General features: G+C 31.5%; 6 protein-coding genes across 6 annotated transcripts; 3 read left to right on the top strand and 3 right to left on the bottom strand.

Moving 5' to 3' along the window:
• Window positions 1-3: 3 nt before the first annotated feature.
• On the top strand, window positions 4-618 carry GO595_007623 (Ras family protein; the record flags this gene model as incomplete). Its single annotated transcript, XM_067921107.1, has 1 exon — window positions 4-618. The coding sequence occupies one exon, from the start codon at window positions 4-6 to the stop codon at window positions 616-618; it is 615 nt and encodes a 204-aa protein (XP_067772186.1).
• A 583-nt stretch (window positions 619-1201) lies between these two features.
• GO595_007624 (DENN domain-containing protein 1A) lies at window positions 1202-2797 on the bottom strand (the record flags this gene model as incomplete). Its single annotated transcript, XM_067921108.1, has 1 exon — window positions 1202-2797. One exon carries the CDS (start codon window positions 2795-2797, stop codon window positions 1202-1204), a length of 1596 nt encoding a protein of 531 aa, XP_067772187.1.
• A 184-nt stretch (window positions 2798-2981) lies between these two features.
• On the bottom strand, window positions 2982-4877 carry GO595_007625 (Leucine Rich Repeat family protein; the record flags this gene model as incomplete). The annotated part of the gene is made up of 1 exon (XM_067921109.1): window positions 2982-4877. One exon carries the CDS (start codon window positions 4875-4877, stop codon window positions 2982-2984), a length of 1896 nt encoding a protein of 631 aa, XP_067772188.1.
• A 5393-nt stretch (window positions 4878-10270) lies between these two features.
• Window positions 10271-11788, top strand: GO595_007626 (uncharacterized protein; the record flags this gene model as incomplete). Its single annotated transcript, XM_067921110.1, has 1 exon — window positions 10271-11788. The coding sequence occupies one exon, from the start codon at window positions 10271-10273 to the stop codon at window positions 11786-11788; it is 1518 nt and encodes a 505-aa protein (XP_067772189.1).
• A 662-nt stretch (window positions 11789-12450) lies between these two features.
• GO595_007627 (Elongation factor 2) lies at window positions 12451-14976 on the top strand (the record flags this gene model as incomplete). The annotated part of the gene is made up of 1 exon (XM_067921111.1): window positions 12451-14976. The coding sequence occupies one exon, from the start codon at window positions 12451-12453 to the stop codon at window positions 14974-14976; it is 2526 nt and encodes an 841-aa protein (XP_067772190.1).
• Window positions 14977-20006: 5030 nt separating this feature from the next.
• Window positions 20007-22133, bottom strand: GO595_007628 (ABC transporter; the record flags this gene model as incomplete). Its single annotated transcript, XM_067921112.1, has 1 exon — window positions 20007-22133. One exon carries the CDS (start codon window positions 22131-22133, stop codon window positions 20007-20009), a length of 2127 nt encoding a protein of 708 aa, XP_067772191.1.
• Between the last annotated feature and the right edge of the window lie 1073 nt (window positions 22134-23206).

Here is a 23206-nt window from a genome sequence, read left to right on the forward strand (position 1 = left end):
TAAATGTCTCTAGACACATATAAAGTCGTTGTTGTAGGTTCATCAGGTGTCGGGAAAACATCAATGGTAGAACGGCTCATTGATAAAACATTTCCAGATAAAAAGCAGCCAACAATAGGTGTCGAATTTAAATGCTTCCAAACAACATTTGGAGATGACACTATAAAATTAAACATATGGGATACTGCAGGCCAAGAGAAGTTTAGGTCTATATCAAAATCATATTTTCGAAATGCAGTTGGGGCTGTTTTAGTTTTTTCAATTACTGATAAACAATCATTCGATGATCTCGATAGTTGGTTGAATGATCTTCATTCATTAGCCGCTCCAAATGCTGTCATCATTGTTGTAGGAAATAAAATTGATCTTGAAGATAATCGCACCGTCAGTAATTCTGAGGCTTTACATTTTTCCGAAAGACATAACATTGAATACATCGAAACGTCTGCTCTAGACAACAGAAACATTGATGAAACGTTCATTAAATTAGCAAAAATCATTTTCCAAAAAGTTAACAAAGGCGAAATCAAAGGAAACTTCAAAATTAATGCACAACAATTAGTTCTCCAACCAAGCTCAACAGAGAACGGAGCTGATGGAAATAGATGGTGTTGTTAACAACAGCTAACAAAATTTGTATAAATAGGCTATAATTATATATATTTTAAATATATATTTTATTAGAGATGAGTTTAATAACAAGAATGCGCTTAGCTTTGCCCCGCAAACAAAAAGAAGTTTTATAATTAACTCATTGAGAAATAGTTATGAATTTATATAAAAGTTAAGCGTAGAATAAAGTATCGTGGGGGATGTAAAACATGATGATTTAATTTGATTTTTAAAAAACAATGAATCATTAGAATTTTTAATTTTGATTAATAAAATAAGATATTTATATCATTGAATAAATTAAAAATCAGGAAAAAAAAATAACACTCAAAAACATAAGAAAAAACATGCCATGAGAAGATCGTTATTTGATACTTTCCCAAATGGGCATCGTCTAAAATGATCATTTTCATTATATGTTCAAATTCATTTCTACAGTTTAATCACTAACAATATTAAACGTGTTTACAAATTTTGTTATCTCTTTTTCGTTCCAATAAATAACTCGAATATAATATATTTCGTTTAGACTTTTACTATTTCATATCACATGTAATCGCATCAGAAACATCGGTTCACTCACAAAGCTTTATGATATCTGTTGTTCCTCATGTGCCACAGGCGAATCGTTATTACTTTCTAACAGTCCTTTCGTTGGCGTCATACCAGAGCACATGCTTAAGTTTCTTGATCGCAGATGCAGGTTCACTTGTTCTGCCACTTCGATTCCTTGTTCCATCGACAAGCTGCTTCTTTTATGATGTTTTCGATGATGTCTTATTGGCGTTTCAGCAGAGCCATCAGTTGTCGATGTTGATGTATGATGTTTACGTTTTCTTTTTCTTTCTGCGACAAGTGGTGGCGCGGACATTTCGATAATCGATTTTGTTCTTCGTTGAATCGGAATATTTAATCGATCAATTGAGAAACTTTTTCCATCGAATGAATCATGATGTCTATCATGTGGTAATGGCGGCTTCTCAAATGTCACTGCTTGATTAGCTGTTGTTGGATTCGTTGGTTGTTTAGTTGTTGACGTGTTAGTAACTCCGAAAAATGTATCATAAAGAACTTGATCTTTCTCGATAAAACAAAGTCGCATGAATTGATCAATAAATTGGGTTTGGCTGAGGATGGATGGAAGATCATTAGTATTTTTGGATTTCCACGTGTTAAAGCTATTATAAATTTGTTGTGGTTGTTTCGGATCAACAGAATATACTTCGCCCATGAAGTTAACTATGAATTTATGGAACTTACGTTGAACTTTCTTAAAGGGAAGTATGGGCATATACTTTTTAAGAGTCTTACGAATACTTTCAGATGTCCTGTCGATAAGATCATGTAAGTTCTGTGGTAAATCTTCGATCCCAACAGGACAGGTGTATCGGACATCGGCATTGAGTACAAAGTAACGGTTATCACTGAGGAGGTTCAACGATAGAGATGAGTGAAGTCCGATGATGAAGGCAAATGGGGCTTCAAGCGCTGTTTGAATGGCTGTGGGAAGAATAGGGATAAAAGAGCCTGGCCATGAAAGTGGATAAACAAGCCCAAGAAGCGAAAATGCTGTTTCACCTAGAACTTTGGGAGATGAAGAAATAACAAGAATTCTATAATCAAAAAGAATGGCAATTATACAGTGAAGAAGATCACTGATAATGAACTTGGAAAGAAGATAAGAATAAATTTTCATAAGTTCGCTTGAAGGACTTAGATGGTCAATACTCTTAATGTTAACAAGAGAAGCAGCTGTAGAATCTAAAACATTATCGTGTGGACTTACATTGATTTTCAGATTAAGAACTTCTGAGATATAATCTTTTTGTTCGTTTCCTTTTAACCCAGAAATATTACTAATAATTTCAGTGTAAAGTTCGGGATGATATTTTGGTGAGATTAAGCAATACGCATGAATTTTGTTATCATCTGCGATATGATAATGAACAAAGGTGAAAAGCAATTTGCGATCAGCATCTGTAAAAGCGAATGTAAATTGTTGCTCGTTGTTTCCGATTCGATCGTTATCATTAAAGGGAAAGCAAAATGTTTTAAGATTTTTTGAGATAGATTCAGGGACTTCTTCTGTTTTTTGGTAAATTGAAACAGGCTCACTGTCAGAACCTTCTTCCACGTAATAAATATATTCGAATAAAGGGTCTTGGTCTGTTAGAAAAGAAAGCATTTTTTCTGCTGCAGGTCTTTTTTGAAACCAATTAAATAGTTTACAAAACCCCTGAAAAATAGTGGTGGCAAAATTGAAACGATTACAATTTGAATTAATTTCAATCAGTAATCATCTCACTTCAAAACAATTCACTAAGTTTAGCTGATTATAGAAGTCAAATAATATTTTTTTATTCGAAAGGTTATATGTTCCAATGATATGGTTCTGGGCATTCTATGTCAATTAACTTTAGATATGGAATAACCTCTCTCCATAGCCATTGCCCAGTGTACATATATTTAATACAATTCCATGGAATTGTTTTGAACCCATATTTCGCACCTAATATTGCGCCTACCACAGCGCCGTTAGTATCAGAGTCACCAGCTTCAGGGATTATAGCTACTAAAGCATCTTCAATTGATCGACAATATTTTAATGCCCATACAGCAGAGCCGAAAGCCTTTAAGCAATAACCAATTTTGTCGAATTCATCCAATTCGATTTCGTCCAATGTTTTTGCTTGTGTATATCTATTGATATCTTCCATATACTGTTGGTCAACATTTGCATATTCTAATGCTTCTTGTATAGTTTGGTCAATGTCTACTTCATCTCTTAGACCAGTATTCTTTTGGATGTATCTTGCAATAAGTAATGCTGCCGCAACAGTACAAAAGACGCATCTTGGATCCGCGTGCGTTGCCTTTCCATATTTTTCGGCAACTGCTTTGACAACTGTTTCATCCCAAAACGCAAAAGCACCTGATGAAGCAATACGCATTACTGATCCATTTGGTGCCATTTTCTTTTCACTTGATTCCCATACAGTGTTTGCTGCTTTAATAGGGTCTGTCTTGAAATCAGACTGAGAGATAACTAAATGCGTTGAATGGCCAAGTCCTAAACCTCCTGGATGATTATGTTCTGGATGTCCATGGTATGCCCAATCGACTAATTTGTATGCAAAATCTGCAACATTAATACAGACGCCATTAACATCAAATGTAGAAACATTGTTAATCTCAGGACGTTGTGAATTGTTATCGACAATTGACCTCATAATGAGAACCATTTGTGACGTATCGTCCGTGGGGGTTCCTTTCAAAAAGCGGAAGGTGTGAGGTGACATTCTGGGGTGGGACCAAGTGATGTCGAACGGCTTGTGGAGGTACATTCCTGCCTTGCTCTTGGAAAGGAACTCCACGCCAACGCCAATCATGTCAAATGCTGCTGAGCAAAAGATGGACCCGAGTATAAATTCGGCTGCTTGTAATTTATCAACATTAGCTGGTGGATGAATGATGGGTTCAACTTGAACAGGTGGCTTAAGATCAACAGAAGGTACGCCCCATGGACCATAGAGAAGATGTTGAGCTGCAACATATTGAAATGGTTCAAATGGTTTGGTGAATTCATAATCGTTGGTTAGGCCACTCTTCATGATGGTGTATATGTTCTTAAGAATACCACGGTTCGGGGTGTTGAGTTCAATTGAATTTATTAATGATAAGTATTCAAGTTTGGTGTTGGGTGAAACTGAATCAAGCTCAAGCTTAACTGCATATGGCTCAAGAACTCTTAAGCTTGGATGAGATGTAACTTGGGACATTTTGATTAAATCATCTGTATTTGCTGATTGAATTTTAACAACTTCAAGATTTTTGGAAAGCTCAAGAATTTGAGCAAGTTTGAAGTTAGTTGGGCCAATATCAATAAAAAGAAGATTTGGCATTTTTGGAAGATTTTGTAATGGTGTTTTATAAGCTGATAAAAATAAAAGCGAATCAACACCAGTAACTGACGTTAAGCTTGTGTTGAATGAGATTTCAAGAGCTTTGAGTTTTGGACAGTTCTTAAATTCAACCTTTTGAAGACTAGAATCATAAAGAAAATCAGCTGCTTCAAGGTGAGGCATATTTTTGATTGTGATTGTTTTGATTCGATGACATTGAGATATTCTAATCCTTCTTAAATTATCCCAACCACTGATATTGACTTTTTCGATTGGTGTTGAAAGCAGATCAAGTGATCTAACTGTTTTGTCCGAATCCCATCCTTTTATGTCTTTTTTATACGCGTAGTTTACTACGGCCATTCGAAACGAAAAATGCCAGAAGTTGTTTTACAGAAACCGTACAAATTCACTTTTTCAATTGATTTTTGTGTGTCAAAAGTGTCAAAATAAGTCAAACTTCAAATAGACCGATGCTTTTTTGGGTTACATACAGAGAGCGGAATGAACCGGTAGTCATTGAATTGGCCGTATAGTGGATTTGGATACATCACGGTTTTTTGAATTACTATTTGGTCATATGAAGTCGTATAAACTATTCAAATTTATTATCACTTCACCTTTATTGATGTAAACCATAGAAAAAATGCTATTCAAAATTGAATAAAAAAATAAAAACAAAAATATCTCGTCAAATATTTAGAATTTACTGACTAAAATATCAAAGATATTGAACACCATAAGAGTAAATTTTAGAAATAAATTATAAACATATTTTGACTGATTTTACTTCCTTCTTACAAAATGAGATTATTAGCTTATATTTTATCATTTTTCAAACCAACAAAATTGTCTAACTGAACTAAATAGATTCAACAGACTCAACATTGTTCATGGTAAAATGTTTCATTCATTTTTAACATATATAACAATAGAATATTATATGCTAATTGTTTATTTAGCAATATTTTTCGTCCAAGTGGATTCTTTTGATTCCATTGGTATTTTCTATGATCAGATCTGGAACAGGTGTCAAAATTCCCCCCATTTTTACAGTATATGCATAGAAAAATTTGATATCACACTTCATTTTTTCTAGAGAATAAACTGGTTCAATGGTCGTCAAACTCCTATTATTTTCTACTTCATAAACAAATTTCAAGTTTTCCAGGCTTCCATTCAAATGGTGATTATTTACCAAATTTCCATTTTGAATTTTGTCATATAATTCAGGAAATTTGGTTCTTAGAGAAGTGTTTATTGCATATTGACTAGATAAAGGAATTTTTGGATTTAATAAATATAATCCTAAGGCTCTAAACCCGCTTTGAATATTATCAACTTGAAATTTATTTGAAGCAGCTTCTGATAATGCAGATACCAGACATTTTATCATCATAATTCTTATAGCTTTGAGATTCCTCTGAGTTCTATCAGTACCACCAAATTTACTTAGCTCATATTGCAATAACTTTTTCTTATATATATTGTTTTCAATGGTGAAGCTATAGCAACATCAAAAGGCTGTAATAAATGAGAAGTATGCCCAGGAAATACTAATATATCAATCCCAAACATCTCAAATAATCTTGCAACATTATAATTGGCCCTACTTTTATGTCCATCAACCAGCAATAGAATCCTCTGTTTTCTCAGTTCTGGTTTAAGCTGAAGTCTATAAATTTGAATTTCAGCTAAGAATGTATATGCCCAGTAAGTAAATAGTTTTTTGTTGATCCAACCTGTTGGTGATGTTGCAAAATGTACAAGTTCTTTGACTTCTTCAAGCCCACTTAATGTTTTTTTATCCTTTAGGATAAACAATGGTTTCATAACATATCCACTTGCAGATACCGTTATACAAGCAGTGATGTGTGGAAATACTGGAGATGATTCTGTAAGTGGGATTTTGCCTTGAGTTACCAATACCTTATATTTCTTTTTTGATGAAACCATAGTTTCATCCATGTTGAAAATTAATACAGGATCCCTTTTAGATATATGAGAATGCTTGGAAAAAAAGTCTTCTATTGCAACTTTATCACAAGCAATTCTTCTTAATGTTTCCAATTCAGCAGCAGGAACCACACTTAGATTATTTGCTTTAGCCATTTTTTGAAGCCAAGTTACATCAGGATGTATTTCTCTCACTCTCGTTAATATTTTTTTGCAGTTGCATATTTGAAATAGTTTCATGGCTTTTTCAGCTCTCTCTTTTATGAGAGTTGTTGCTATTTTCATTGCCTCACATGTTGACAAACAATTTATATCATTTTCTCTTTCATGAACTATATCTATGAACTTCTTCATATCCAAATCAGAAAGGATTGGCTCCCCACCTCCCTTTAAGTTTTTGTCCCAATATTTCCCACAAGCTGTTCTCAATAATATTCGTCCAACAACTTTATCACCACATAATTTATGCTTCTCTCTTATTTGTGCGAAGGTCTTTCCAGTAAGTTTTTCCATGTAAATCATTACCTGTTTCGTAGAAAGAGTAGATTCGTTAGTCGATGCATTTATCAACTCCTGTATTAAATCGGTTGCACACTGAGGATTATTTATTATAAAGCTATTTAGCAGGGCAAACATTTTCGTTCTCTTCTCTTGCCTATTTTCTGTTACCTTATTAGAAGAAACATTATTAGAAACAGGATTTGGATTCACAAATTGGGCAAGATTTGGATGTTGAGAAAGGATGCATTTATTAATATCTGAAATAAAACTTCTATCATTATTATGTGTGCTAAGAGGAGCTTGTACTGTGATATTTTGAGGTTGCGAACTTGAAAAATAATTTTGATCATTTCCAGATCTTTTCCCAAGATCTGGAATAAAACTTGTGTTATTATTATGTGTGCTAAGAGGAGCTTGTACTGTGATATTTTGAGGTTGCGAACTTGAAAAATAATTTTGATCATTTCCAGATCTTTTCCCAAGATCTGGAATAAAACTTGTATTATTATTACTTGTACTAAGAGGAGCTTGCAGAGCAAAATTTTTTGCCCTGACATTGTAAGAAAGATGGCATTTCATTCTTAAAAATAATTCTATCGAACTGTTATCAATTCTATCAAAAAATCAAATGTAAAGTATACAAAACATAACGTTTTTACTCAATTGGCCGTATAGTGAAATTGAATGTATTAATTCACATTTTCCTCTCAATTATTGTATCGTTTCTATCGGAAACCCACTTTTTCTACATAACTGTTCACATGATGATATGAATTCTATGTGCTATCACAAATCCACTATACGGCCATTCAATCCACTATACGGCCATTCCGCTCTCTGTATGTGTAAGTTAAGCCATACATTTGTGCAAAGGTTAAAGGAAAATTTAATAGACAATATCGAAATATTCAAAAGAGAATTCTACCACTTTCTTTCATTAACAGTTGATTAATCGGTTTTAAGTCAAAATATGAATACACTCATAAATATTTTATTATAGTCATTTTAGCCAATCTTAAACATTTTTCATAATTAATCATTTTTTATATATTCTGTAAATTATTTCTTATCTTTCAAAATGATTTAAAAAAAATAGGGAAGTTCCTTCTATGGCCATAGTCAAAATTTCATGTGACAAATAATTGAAATCATGTTTTTCCATAAAATCAAAGATTTTATTTTTTTCGAAGATTGATTTTTTGTATAATTTAATTCCATTGATAATGAAAATTTATTGTCGCTATTGAACAAGGATTTAAAATTAATTTATTTTTTCTTATTCCCAAATATTTCTAGAACAAGAGAAAATATTTTCATTTTATGAGAGTGTCATCTATGTTTTAAATTCGTGAATGTTTTAGAATCACATTTTTTATAATATGACATTTTGAAAATATTAAATAAATTATTCAAAACATTTATAAATACAAATATATCTTCAGTTTATTTAGAAATAGTAAAAGATAAATTACAGATAATTTGAAACATTTAAAAATAAAAATATTTTTTATCTAGCAAAAATTAAATGCATACGTAAAACTTAAAATATTAATAAAACACATTTTACTCTTCCCATGGTACATAACCCTTTTTTACAGTTCTACTTGGACGACCTAACAATCCATTAACATTTAAACCATTTTCCTCTAAAAAGGACAAGATCTCGTAATTATTATATTTAATACACATTATCCCATATGTAGAAATTAATTTCATTCTTTTAGTTACTTCGTTTTTATTTGGAGGGACAACATTTAAAAATCTGGCTGTTCTATGATCGAATTCAGCATTCGTATCTTTTGTTTCTTTTTTCCATACGTAATTATTTTCGAAAAGATAACGAAAGATATCGTTTCGATGGAATTGGATTGCAGTTTCAAATGATCCATCGAAAATTACTTTATTTTGTTCACAGATTTGAAATATTTCGAGATTACCACCAGCGACTGCATATTTACCTGTGTTAACACAATTAATCTCTGCCTCATTTAATAACAATAATTTAAAACATTTAATGGACCCATAAAATGCAGCATAATCAATGAGTGTTACATCATCATTATTTATCAGTGTATATCTTTCATATGGCGATTTAATGATTTTTTGATTAATGTTAAAGTTTGTTTGTGATATAATATTTTGAAGTTTTTCAACATCATCTTCGCGAATGATTTTGGATATTTCTGATGGATTTCCTTCTAAAATATATTTCCGATGAAGTTCCCAATTATTTTTACAAAGATCTTCAAGTTTAAATATTGATGGAAGATTGAAAATTTTAATTTCGCTTTCTGTCATCAGATGTAAAAAATAAATGTTTTTACGATAAGGAATTAAATCAAGAGAAATAAGATTGTTTTCATACATAAAATAAAGAAGGTATTTAGATTCATTTGTTTTTTTAGTTAGAATAAATCGAAGAAATATGGTTATTACTTGTGGATCACGTTGGATAATTTCTTCTTCAGCATCATGGAGTGCTTTTAAATATATAAAATATATATTTGGATCTTTCCTTTGTACAAGAAAAGAAGAATAAATACAATGACAAATGATGGTATTGACATGATTTGGAAAATTTTCATCAAATAATTCCATTGTTTCATGAACAGTTAAATGAATGTTATTGGAGTCTAAGTTGAATACAACTTGTTTAATCGAATGACAGTATTTTGGGTCCGAGAATTTTCTTATTTCCGTCGAAGATGGGGTTTCCATTAATTAGAGGTCCGACCAGTTATAAAATTTTTTCAAATAAAAATATCTTTGGAATAAAATGCGTTTTCTTATACATTTTCATGACATATTTTTTATATATCATTAATTAATAAATATAGTATTTTTAAATGAAATTTCTCAAAAATTTATATATTTCGAAATTATTCACACAAAATTATTTTTATTTATATGTTTCTATAAAGATTGTAAACTCTTGATGCAGGATTGTTGAGTCTTCGTTTTTAAGTTTATTATTGATTGGAATCCAAGTGGATTGGATAATAAAATTACATGTTATTTTTATTCTAGCAATAATATAACCATAATACAGGTTTTAATTTCGCTTAACAATACAGAATTATTTTTCAAAAAGTTTTTGTTCTTAATGTTGTTTATTTAAAGAGTTGTTTTAGATGAAACCAACCGGTTTTTCACAATAATAACCGCATTTATTCTATATTTTTTGATCGGTAGGTTGATTGAACAGCCAAAAAACGTCTTTTAAACAACTGAAATTTACTCTCAAAAAAATTGAATTAATTTTAATCATTTCATATCAAGAAGCAAGCAGCAACTATCAAATGAGCAACATTGTGTTTTCAAGACTTGTCCACCCACAATTTTCGTTCTTGTTCTCAAACTATAATCCTGCCAATGCAAAAACTACGATGAAAGCACATTTAAAGATGCAAAATCTTCAACTTCATCCGAAAAATCTCTCGTTTTTTCTATCCGCTTTTGGACCTTTCAAACTAACCAGCGGTTCTGTTTCGAAACTTTCCATAAAGAAATCAGTCATCAATTCAGATACAACACCCATCAGAATTAGTTGTGATCAAATTGTAGTAAACGTTGATTTAATAACAGGGGAAGACACAGCAATGGAGTATGACCTTGATACTATACCATCTCTTGGATATCCAGCAGATTCAATTCAATCTGAACTTGACGTATCATATACCAAAGTCAAAAACTTGAAAGTCAATCTTAATGTCACGGATTCTTACACAGTTTGTTTATCGTTTTCAGGGCTTGTTCAGTATGCCACAAATGAGAATTTTCTTATTGACACTTCTATGGCTCTTCGTCAACTTATTTCGCAAACAGGACTTGTGCACAAAGAAGTTAAGCTTAATCTTGAAAGTTTTTATATTGTTGAGCATAAACATAATTTTGATCAATTTCTTGGAATGATAATTGAATCTCTTCCTATCACAGCCCGAACTACAATCAAGAAACGGATGAATCTTCCATTCAATCAATCAGAGTTAGATATATTTCTGCACAAGGATCTTTCTTTAAATTTCAGTCCTGAGCTTATGGAAGCCATAACAGTAATCAAGCAGCTTGTTTCGGACTCATATAAATCATGGGATGTCACCAGGCGTAATCTCCAAGTCTGCAATCACTTGCCATCGATGCTATCGTTCCCATCACGCTTAACGGTCACCGTCAAAGGCTCCATATTATTACATCATCAAATCGAAGAGATAATGATTGATTTAATTGTGAACTCCGGACTTTCTATTACCAGTAATAATTTTAGTGATTGTCCATCTATTTCGAAAGCATTTATCACAATACCAAATATCCAATTCTTTATTAATGGCGAAGAATTTATATCATCAAAAGATGGCGAAATAATGTCATTATCTATTCCAACTAATGATCCCATCAAACGAAGTTATTTAAATCCAAATGGGTTCTCGATATCGATTGAGAATCATATGAATTCCAAAGCAGAAACGAATTGTTCCATATTTAACATACCAGGAATTATAACAATTGACACGACAATTTCTGAATATAATAATTTAAAGAAAAAGATGAAAGAATTATCAGAGAAGAAATTTAATGGTACACAAGCAAAAGGGAAAATTAATAATGTAACAATTGTTCATATGAAAAATGATATAAAAACTGAGTTCAAAATACAAAATGTGAACTTTAAGTTGTACATGAACGAACAGAAAACAGTGAACATGGAAATGACATCGAAAAACATCGTCTTCAAAAACGTAGAAAAAGAAAATGAAAAAATGGAAATCGAAGAGCTGAATAGCTGCGGATTATTCCCACTGTTGTTTTCTTTTATATAATATATTTAATGTTTATCAACACTTTAAGTGGTATTAAACATTTCGATCTTATGTAATAAATAAAATTTAAATTATTTATGTAATTACATTTTTAAGGAAATTTAATTGCTGATTAGTATAAATAAAATTAAAGAAACATAATAATTTTCTGTTTCAGTTGTCATTATGTTTCCAAAATGGAAGTTATGGCCTTGAAGACTTAATTTCATTTTGTTTCACCGGTATACTGGATACAAAGTTCTATAATTTGTTTTTATTTATAATTGATCAAATGTGTCTTAGACATAATTATATCAATATGACTTTTAATTAAACATTATACATACTTTCCTAAATCAAACATATAAATAAATTCATAAATTTTAGAAAATCTTTAGCTACAAATTTACGTTAACGTTCGCTCTCGATTTCTGGATAGAAGAATTTTACTCCAAAATTAGATCAAATTATCAAAAAATTTATTATGATGAGACTCATTATTTAAATTTCTATTACAAATTTTAAATAATAATATATAAGCATTAATGAAAAACTTGGATTTTATCAAGAATTTGGACTTTTGAGCACCAACATTTGATTACTTTACATCCACTTTTTCTCCGAACGGTTATTGCTGGTGGCCGTGGTCGTGGAATTGAGAGGTGTCAGATTCACTTTGATTCATGGTTAACTTCACGATCGAACAACTTCGTGCAGTTATGGACAAGAAGAGGAACATCCGTAACATGTCCGTTATCGCCCACGTTGATCACGGTAAATCAACACTTACCGATTCTCTTATATCCCGTGCTGGTATTATTTCTAACGATGCAGCAGGTGAAATGCGTTACACAGATACACGTGTTGATGAACAAGAACGTGGTATCACAATCAAATCCACCGGTGTTTCTCTTTACTACACAATGCCAGATGATGAAGTTCCAGCAGATTCTGAAGGCAATGGTTTCTTAATCAACCTTATCGATTCTCCGGGACACATCGATTTCTCCGCTGAAGTTACAGCAGCTCTTCGTGTTACAGATGGTGCACTTGTTGTTGTCGATTGTATCGAAGGTGTTTGCGTACAAACAGAAACTGTTTTACGTCAAGCCCTTTCTGAGCGTATCAAACCAGTCGTTATTGTTAACAAGATTGATCGTTGCCTTTTAGAATTAAACTCTGACCCAGAAGAAATGTACCAAACATTCTCCAAATCCGTTGATAATGTCAACGTTATCATTGCCACATATACTGATGAAGAAGGTCCAATGGGTAATCTCACAGTTTCACCAGCCAAGGGTACAGTTTGCTTCGGCTCTGGTCTCCACGGCTTTGGCTTCACACTTACCAAATTCGCCAAGATGTATTCCGCCAAATTCGGTGTCCAACAATCCAAATTCATGCCACAACTTTGGGGTGAACGTTACTGGGATGCATCATCCAAGAAATTCCTCCACAAGTGCACAAACGACAAAGGCCAAATGCTCGAACGTACCTTCTGCCAATTTGTTCTTAAGCCAATCGTCACATTATCACGTGCTATCATGGCCGGCGAGAAGGCTAAGTACATGGAAATGTTCAAGAAGCTCGGCATCAAGCTTAGGGAAGATGAAGAATCAATGGAAGGCCGTGAACTTCTTTCCGCTGTCTACCGCCGTTGGTTACCAGCTGCTGAAGCACTTCTCGAAATGATTGTCCTTCACTTACCATCACCAGCAGTTGCCCAAAAGTATCGTTGCGAAACACTCTACACAGGTCCAATGGACGATGAATGCGCCATTGCTATCCGCGACTGCGATCCAAACGGTCCATTAATGCTCTACGTCTCTAAGATGGTTCCAACAACAGAACGTGGACGTTTCTATGCATTCGGACGTGTCTTCTCAGGTACAGTTGCAACAGGCCAACGTGTCCGTGTTATGGGCGCTAACTATGTCCCAGGCAGTAAAGAAGATTTACACGTAACCAACATCCAACGTACAATCCTTATGATGGGTCGTAAGGTCGAAAACATCCAAAACTGCCCATGCGGTAACACAATCTCATTAGTCGGTATCGATCAATACCTCGTTAAGTCCGGTACTATCACCACATCAGAAGTCGCATACCCACTCAAGGCTATGAAGTTCTCTGTCGCACCAGTCGTTCGTGTCGCCGTCGAAACTAAGGTAGCATCCGACTTACCAAAGCTTATCGAAGGTTTGAACCGTCTCGCCAAGTCCGACCCATGTATCCAAGTCTCCCATGAAGAAACAGGAGAACATATCATTGCAGGTGCAGGTGAATTACATCTTGAAATCTGTCTCAAGGATCTCGAAGAAGATTACGCAGGTGTTCCAATCAAGCGCTCACCACCAGTCGTTTCTTTCCGCGAAACAGTCACACAAACATCATCAGTTGTCTGCATGGCCAAGTCCGCCAACAAGCTCAACCGTGTCATGATGCAAGCACAACCATTAGGCGACGACTTGCTTAAGGCCGTCGAATCCAACGAAATCACATCCCGTATGGATAACAAGACACGCGCCAAGGAACTTGTCAACAAGTACGGATGGGAGCAAACAGACGCACGTCGTGTTTGGTCATTCGGCCCAGACACAACAGGTCCAAACTTGCTCGTCGATACCACCAAATCTGCAGAATACTTACAAGAAATTAAGGAGCACCTTGTCTCAGCCTTCCAAAACGCTACAAGAATCGGTGTCCTTTGCGAAGAGCCATTACGTGGTGTTCGCTTCAACGTCGTCGAAGTATATCTTCACTCTGATGCATCACACCGTAACGGAGGCCAAATTGTCCCATGCGGCCGTCGCGTCCTTTACGCCTCAGAGTACACAGCTGAGCCAACATTGATCGAGCCAGTCTACTTAGCAGAAATCACAGCACCATTGACCGTATGCGGTGGTGTTCACGGCGTTTTGTCCAAGCGTCGTGGAAAGGCATTCGATCAACAACAACGTGAAGGTACACCATTGATGGTCATCAAGGCTTATCTTCCTGTTATGGAATCATTCGGCTTCGATAAAGATCTCAGATCAGCTACATCAGGTCAGGCATTCCCACAAATGATCTTCGACCACTGGGAGAATCTCCAAGGTGACGCATTCGAAGATGGAAACCAACTCAGCGCTACAATTAAGGCTGTCCGTAAGAGGAAGGGTCTCTCTGAAAATATCCCATCACTCGACCACTACCTCGATAAACTTTAAACACTTTAATAAATAAAAGCCTTCCTGCAAATTTGTGAAATATTATTTAATTATTTATAGTATTGTTCAATTGAATTCTTTTTGTTATATATTTTTATTTATTATCAATATACTTCACAAATTTATACATAAATAAAATGTCATCTCAGGTTTATCACTTTGACTTAACGTAAATTGACCAAGATTGAAAAAAGTGACGGGGAATAAAACGATTAAATGCTTTGTTTAATTCAAATTTGAATTGATATATCGGTTCTTTTTTCCTAAAAATCGTTAAGAATTGAAATTGTCAATTTCCACATGAGACCAAATGAACATTGCGACTGGGGAACACTTCTATCAATAAGCCAAGCAATTTTTGGTTTGAATGAAGAGAATTTCTCAAAATCTTTGGGTTAAATAATCAACAAATTTGATGAAATCCATCCTTTATCTTATGATTTCATGAATATTCAAATGATATATTATTCCTTTGTGATTAAAAATAATAACGCAGATTTATTTTTGAATATTATTAAAGAAATAAGAATATTTGAAGATAGTAATAAAATCAAATCAAATATATTTGGTGTGTTTGGGCGATTTCTTAATGATATTAATACAAATGAATCATCTTATCTTCTTGAAGCTATGATTGAACATAATTTTCTTGAACCAAATATTGTAAAAAACAACCAGAGTGCTTATTTTGTGCATTATATGTCTAAAGATAAATTAGCAATCTATTTAAGGGAAAATGATTTTGTAAATTATGAAGAACTTTCAAAGAATGATTGGGAATTACATAAGAAATTAATTAGTGAAGGACATAATCCGAATGAAATTTCGAAAATAATTCGAAATGATAAAATAGAAAAACTTCAAGAAATATCATCACAAACAAATTTTGATTTCGATCAATATATTGAGCCATCACTTTATGAAAGATGTTCTTTTATTAACAAGAAAAAAGTTTCATTAATTGATTATGCTGCATTTTTTGGATCTATTAAATGTTTTAAATATTTACTTGTAAATGGTGCAAATGTAGAAAACACAGGTAAATATGCTGTTGCAGGTGGAAATGAAGAAATTATTCATTTATGTGAACAAAATCATTCGTCATTTGAATATGCATATGAAACAGCAATTTTGTTTCATCGAAATGATATCTTTAAATATCTTTGTGATTTTAAATTAAAAGAAATTAATAATTTAGAAGAATTAGGAAGACATTGTATTTTATATCATAATTATGAAATATTTTCATTTTTACTTAAAGAAGGAATGAAAATCAATGATGATATTATTGATGAAGCAGCAATGATTGGAAATATTTTTTTAGTTGAATATTTTCTTAAAGAGCATTCAAATCCGCATGATATATTGGTATTTTCAGCAGGATCAGGAAACAAGGAACTTGTTAAATATATTTTAAAACAAAAAGGAATTGATATTAATGCTAAAAATATTTATTTGTTTTATTTAAAATATATTTTAATAATGTAAAATTTTAAAATAATATTTGAAAATTATTTAAATTATATGAAACAGCACTTATGTTTGCATCTTCAAATGGTCATACAGAAATAGTTAAATTACTTCTTGAACAAGAAGGAATTGATATTAATGCTAAAAATATTTATTTGTTTTATTTAAAATTTATTTAAATAATTTTATATTTTGAAATAATATATGGAATTTATTTAAATTATCTGAAACAGCACTTATTTGGGCATCTTCAAATGGTCATACAGAAATAGTTAAATCACTTCTTGAACAAAAAGGAATTGATGTTAATGCTAAAAATATTTATTTGTTTTATTTAAAATTTATTTTAGTAATTTTATATTTCAAAATAATATTTGGGAATTATTTAAATTATTTGAAACAGCACTTTTACGTGCATTAGAAAATGAACATTTTGAAATAGTTGAATTACTTCTTGAACAAAAAGGAATTGATATTAATGCTAAAAATATTTATTTGTTTTATTTAAAATTTATTTAAATAATTTTATATTTTGAAATAATATATGGAATTTATTTAAATTATCTGAAACAGCACTTATTTGGGCATCTTCAAATGGTCATACAGAAATAGTTAAATCACTTCTTGAACAAAAAGGAATTGATGTTAATGCTAAAAATATTTATTTGTTTTATTTAAAATTTATTTTAGTAATTTTATATTTCAAAATAATATTTGGAAATTATTTAAATTATTTCAAACAGCACTTATGATAGCATCTAAATCAGAAATAGTTAAATTACTTCTTGAACAAAAAGGAATTGATATTAATGCTAAAAATATTTATTTGTTTTGTTTAAAATATATTTTAATAATGTAAAATTTTAAAATAATATTTGAAAATTATTTAAATTATATGAAACAGCACTTATGTTAGCATCTTTTAATGGTCATACAGAAATAATTAAATAAATTCTGATTAATTTCCACATAATAACTGATAATAAAGATTTGAATAAAAAGGTACTAACCGAATTTAAAGGTACTAATACCTTTTGCACTTATTCGTCACTTTTTATTTCGAAAAATGATGAAATCAAGCGATGCATTCAATACACATGCAATTCCAATTGATGAATTTAAGAAACGACTAAAGGGAACTATTTTAAGCGATGTAGATATAAGGGCATTATTAAGAAATCCGGAATTTCAATCATTACAATTTCGAAATGACCAGGTACTCTTTCTCCGTGAATATTGTGATGTGTGTCATATTTTGCTTAACAACAAAAAACTTGAAGAAATATTCGATGTAAGTCATGGGGTTATAGCAAATATTAGAAAAAAAGCAGAAAATGCAAAAAATGAATTAGGTCGCCCCAGAATTTTTAATGATGAAGAAGAAATTCAAATAATTGAGTATATAATTGAAATGGCAGAAAAAACGAATTACTAACGAAACAAGAATTATTGCTGTACATAAAGACAAAATTTGGCAAAGAAGTTACAAAAGGATGGCTTGCTGGTATTTGAGAATTACAAAGATCAAATTGGATTCACCAAAGCTATTCCTCAAGAGAACACAAGATTGAATGTGCCTAGAGAATTTCTAGATAAGCACATTTAAAAGAAAAAGAAATATGTTGTTGGGAAAGCAGCCGAACTGGTTTCTAACATAGATGAAATGGGTACAAGCGAATGGGAAGATAAAAAGATAAAATCGGTTATAGCACCAAGAAATATGTGTCAAGCACCTATTATGGGACTAGTAAAACGTTCAATTAGGCATCAAACATTAATTTCTTGTATTAGCGCATCAGGTGATATATTAATGTTTAATTAATGATAATCATTATATATCATTGTTTATTAATGTTTAATGAAAGAAATGATTATAAATCATTGAATATTAATGTTTAATTAATGATAATCATTATATATCATTGTTTATTATTGTTGAATAAAGAAATCATTATCATTCATTGTTTATTAATGTTTAATAAAACAAATCATTAAACTTCATTGTTTATTATTGCTTTATAGAGTAAATCATTATTATTCATATTTTATTGATGTTTAAATCAACAAATCATTAATATTCTTTGTTTATTATTGTTTAATAAAACAAATCATTATAATTCATTATTTATCAATGATTGTAAATAATGTTTTTCATAAATTATTGTCATTTAATGCGTATTGAAGAATATATTTTGTAGCTCATTGTTTGTCAATGCTTAATGTATATAATTATCCTTATTTATTGATTATTCATTTAAATTATTTTGTTTTACAATGTCATTTTTTATTTGTTCAGAATTTATTGTGGCAAAAATGTAAAGTATTGAAATTATAATTGAATGAAATTATTTCTTCACAATTCCCACTTTTTGAACATGAATTCAATAATGCATAATGGACATCAAAAATGTAAAGTATTGAAATTATAATTGAATGAAATTATTTCTTCACAATTCCCACTTTTTGAACATGAATTCAATAATGCATAATGGACATCAAAAATATTTGCTAATAACACAATATACATTTTGTATTTTGGCAAAAAAAGAATACAGTAATATGTTTTAACATATGGAGAATTCGATTATACTATTTATTTTAAAATATTTTATGATTATTTTCAAAATCGTTTTTTTTCCACGAATACTCATTATTATTTAATTCTATACTATTCATGAATAATTATATTGATATAGTTCTTACTATTGTTAAAATTATTTTATTTTGTTGAGCTTTATTTTTTCGAAATTTTTTTTATCCAAAATTTTGGAAAAATGAGACGGTTATTTTACATCGAATTCAAAAAGTCGAAAATTGTGGGAATAACCGTCCAAAAGTGGGTATGTTTTGGGTATGCTACCCAGACTCTCGTTATAACATTTCCTCCGCATAAATCTAACCTTTTTCAAATGCTTGATTTGGTGATATATGGTGCGCTTAAATATGTTAAAAAAGTTCTCACATCAAAACAAATTTTGAATGATGTTGTAGCATTAGCTGAAAAGGTTCGAAATTCATTCAAGTTTTCTGAGATCTGGAATATAAATTTCGATAAATCCAATTTATCACAAAGAAGATTAAACACGAACTGGGGTTTTATTAACAAAGAATACTTACCAGAAGGTATCTTTGAGTAAACACCAAAAATTTAAAAAATATTGAAAATTTAATGAAAAAAATGAAAAAAATTAAAATTTGAAAAAGTGCGCATAACATCTCACCTGATCAAATTCTCAAGCTTAAAATTTATTCATAATAATTAAATTGCATATATTTTATATATTTACTAAACATTTTTTTTTATATTTAGTCTATCAAAAGATATTTTAATTTTTTTTATGTTAATTTCTGAAAAAGTGCAAAAGGGGTTAGTACCTTTAAATTCGGTTAGTACCTTTTTATTCAAATATGTACTTGAATTAAAACTATAATTCAAATCCAATACAATGATAAATCCATTAGTTCCTTCAAGGTGAGATTCTTTCCATTTTGGATATTTAAATATGTAAATACAAAAATTCGAAATAAAAAATCAGATTTATGTAAATAAAGAAAACAAATCATACAATTCCCTTTGTTCCCGCTCCTTTGAAGAATTTATCTCTTATTTCATTCTTAATCATATCTCTGTATTGTTGGAATGTTCCATTGAATTTCTGAATTGTCTTATCTTTACAGACATAAATTTCCGATGCGATCATATTAGCGAAGTGTTGATCGTGGGTAATTGCGATTATTGCACCTGTATATCGTTTCAATGCCAATGCGAGTGCTTCAATTGAATCCATATCCAAGTTATTTGTAACTTCATCCAACATCAAAATATGTGGACTCATCATTGCGCAAGAAGCGAGTACCACTCTTGTCTTTTGTCCACCACTTAATGATTGGATTGGTTGAAGTGATTGGGCCCCCCCAATTCCAAACCGTCCCAGGGTGGCCCTGATCTCTGCTATGGGGTGCTCCGTCTTATACAACGATAGCATGTATTGTAAAGGCGTTATTTTATAGTCAAGTTGATCTACATGATGTTGACTAAAGTGAGCAACACGTAAGTTACCCACCATTTGATAAAACCCTGTTTGAGGTTTTAATTTTCCCATCAGTAAATTAATTAATGTAGTTTTTCCAGCACCATTAGGACCGACAATTACAGCACGTGTATCCCTCTTAACAATGAAATTAAGATGTTCGAAAATCGGCTTTTCAGGTACATATGCAAATGAACAATCTTCCATAACAATAAGTTGTTCTTGTGCGGCAATTGATGACATTGAGAAATCGAAACGAATTGGCGGATCGCGTTTGATTGGCTTAATGATTTCCATTTTCTCAATTGCTTTCAGACGCGATTGCGCAAGTTGCGCTGTCTTAGCTTTGACGCCAAGTCGACGCACGAAGTCCATTTTATGATCAATGACTTTCTTTTGTGCTTCTGCTTGCTCTTCTAAAAGTCTGCATCTATTTTCGAATTGTTCTGCGAATGAACTATAATTTCCTTTATACACTTCGAGTGTTTTATCCTTTAAATGTATAATATGTGTACAAACATTATCAAGAAAAACTCGATCATGTGAAATTACAACAAGAATTTGATCATCACAGCTCTTGGTAAGAAATTCTTCTAACCAACAAACAGAAGGTGCATCAAGATGACCTGTGGGCTCATCGAGAAGAAGGACATCTGGTGATATGTAAAGTGCTTGTGCTAATGAAACACGCATACGAAAACCACCAGACAAATTTGTAAGTGGTGAATTAAGTTGTTCTTGTGAAAAGCCAAGTGCCGTAAGAATCATTGATGCACGTGGTACAGCTTCATCAGCTCCAATAGAGGCAAGTCTATCATTGATCTTAGTAATGAGTTGTGGATCTGCGTCATCTGAATTGGTAACCTTTTCAAGTTCTTCTAAAAGTTCGGTACGTTCGATATCTGTTTCTAGAACCGTTTGGAGAACGGTTTTGTCACTTATCGGAGCTTCTTGTTCAACATGGATAATAAGAAGATCATCTGGAACACCACGTACAAGCGATGAGTTAATATATTTCATAAGTGTGGTCTTGCCAAGGCCATTACGACCAACTAATCCATAGCGATTTCCTGGACTGAGAGTAAGAGAAGCATCTTCAATGAGCGTAAGTGGACCAATGCTGACATTAATTGGTGTAAGAGCAAGATGACGTGGATGACGAACTTCTGGGCGACGGAATCCCATTCCATGTTTGAATTGTGCATTTTCTTCCTCATTTTGTTTAAGTTTACGCTTGCAATCAGCATCAAGGGTGGCTTCCTCTTTCTTGAGGTTCCTTGCATAATATTTGGTTTCAATGTTATCTTCAAATGAAGGAACATGTCCAACTTCTTGAATTGATAAACGAGCCATTGCAAGGCGTTCTTCATCAAATGGATCTGCTGCATTATCTTGCATTAAAGCTGACATGATAATTGGTGTATTCATTTCTTCAACAGGTTTTTCGATAGGAGGATCTTTAAGGTGGAACAAATCTGCCGCAAGCTCATTAGCATCTTCTTCTGATTCAACAATTCCACCAATATCAAGAAGCATTGGTGCAGCTACAGATACAAAATCTTCTTCTGTTTCTGAAAATTCAGCAACCTCTTTGATGTATTCTGAGAGTGATTCATCTTCTATAAGTTCGGAGAGAGCACTTGTAAGTCTTTCCATTAATAAAATTTTGGTTCGGCCATTTGGAAACGGTTTTTTTCAACAAAAAATGTTTTCGAAAACACATCTCAAATAAACCCAAAATTGAACAGAATTTTTGAATGATGCATTCATTTATTCTTCACAATTTGGTGGTGTTTATAAAAAAGTGAAATGAGTCACCACTTGGAAATTTCGCTGAAAAAATCTGATGTCATGTTATTAGTGACAGAAGTGATTTAAAGAATCATACTTCTTTAAAAATCTATCGCAAACAATGAGTATTCTAAAGAATTACAAAACGAATTTTAATAACCAAAGTGAACGTATATGAAGATTTGATGATATAATTAATTTATACATCTTAAATTTAAATTTGCATATATGATTTTATCATTCCATTTCTAAAAAAAAATTAAACATGATATGTTTATAGTATGAACACTAATCTTAAATGTCCACTAAATGTACAAAATTAACAAAATATTTTAAACAATTTAAAGAATATGATCTTTCAGATATTTTTTTTATAAACATTTAATAATTTAAATAATTGCACATGTCAAAAATCAATTTCTTTCTCCCATGAAAAAAAAGAAGGTTTTCCGTATCGACGTGTATAAGATGCAATCATGCGTGCTGTTTCAAATTATTTAAATAATTACCAAATATTATTTTATCATATTAAATTTTTTAAATAAGCATTAAATAAACGAAAAAAATATTCATAGCGTTAACATCAATTCCTTTTTGTATAAGTAACTTTTTAATTTCACCATAACCATATCTGGATGCATACATTAGTGCCGTAAAAAATAATTTTTGCAAATACCAAATATTATTTTGAATTCCAAAATTATTAAATCAATTTTTAAATGTAGTATATAAATATCTCTAGTATTAATATCAAATCCTTGTTTTATAAGGAGCTTAATCACTTGTAAGCAATTAAACTTAGATGCCCAAAAAAATGCAATTTTAGAAAATTAAATGAAATTTTAAATACATAATTTATAACATACAACAAAATAATTAAATATCTTCAGAATCAATTCTAATTCTTTTTTGTATAAAGATCCATTTTACTACTATAG

Source organism: Histomonas meleagridis (genome assembly GCF_020186115.1).
Source record: "Histomonas meleagridis strain 2922-C6/04-10x chromosome Unknown contig_55, whole genome shotgun sequence".
NCBI classification, from domain to species: Eukaryota; Parabasalia; order Tritrichomonadida; family Dientamoebidae; genus Histomonas; species Histomonas meleagridis.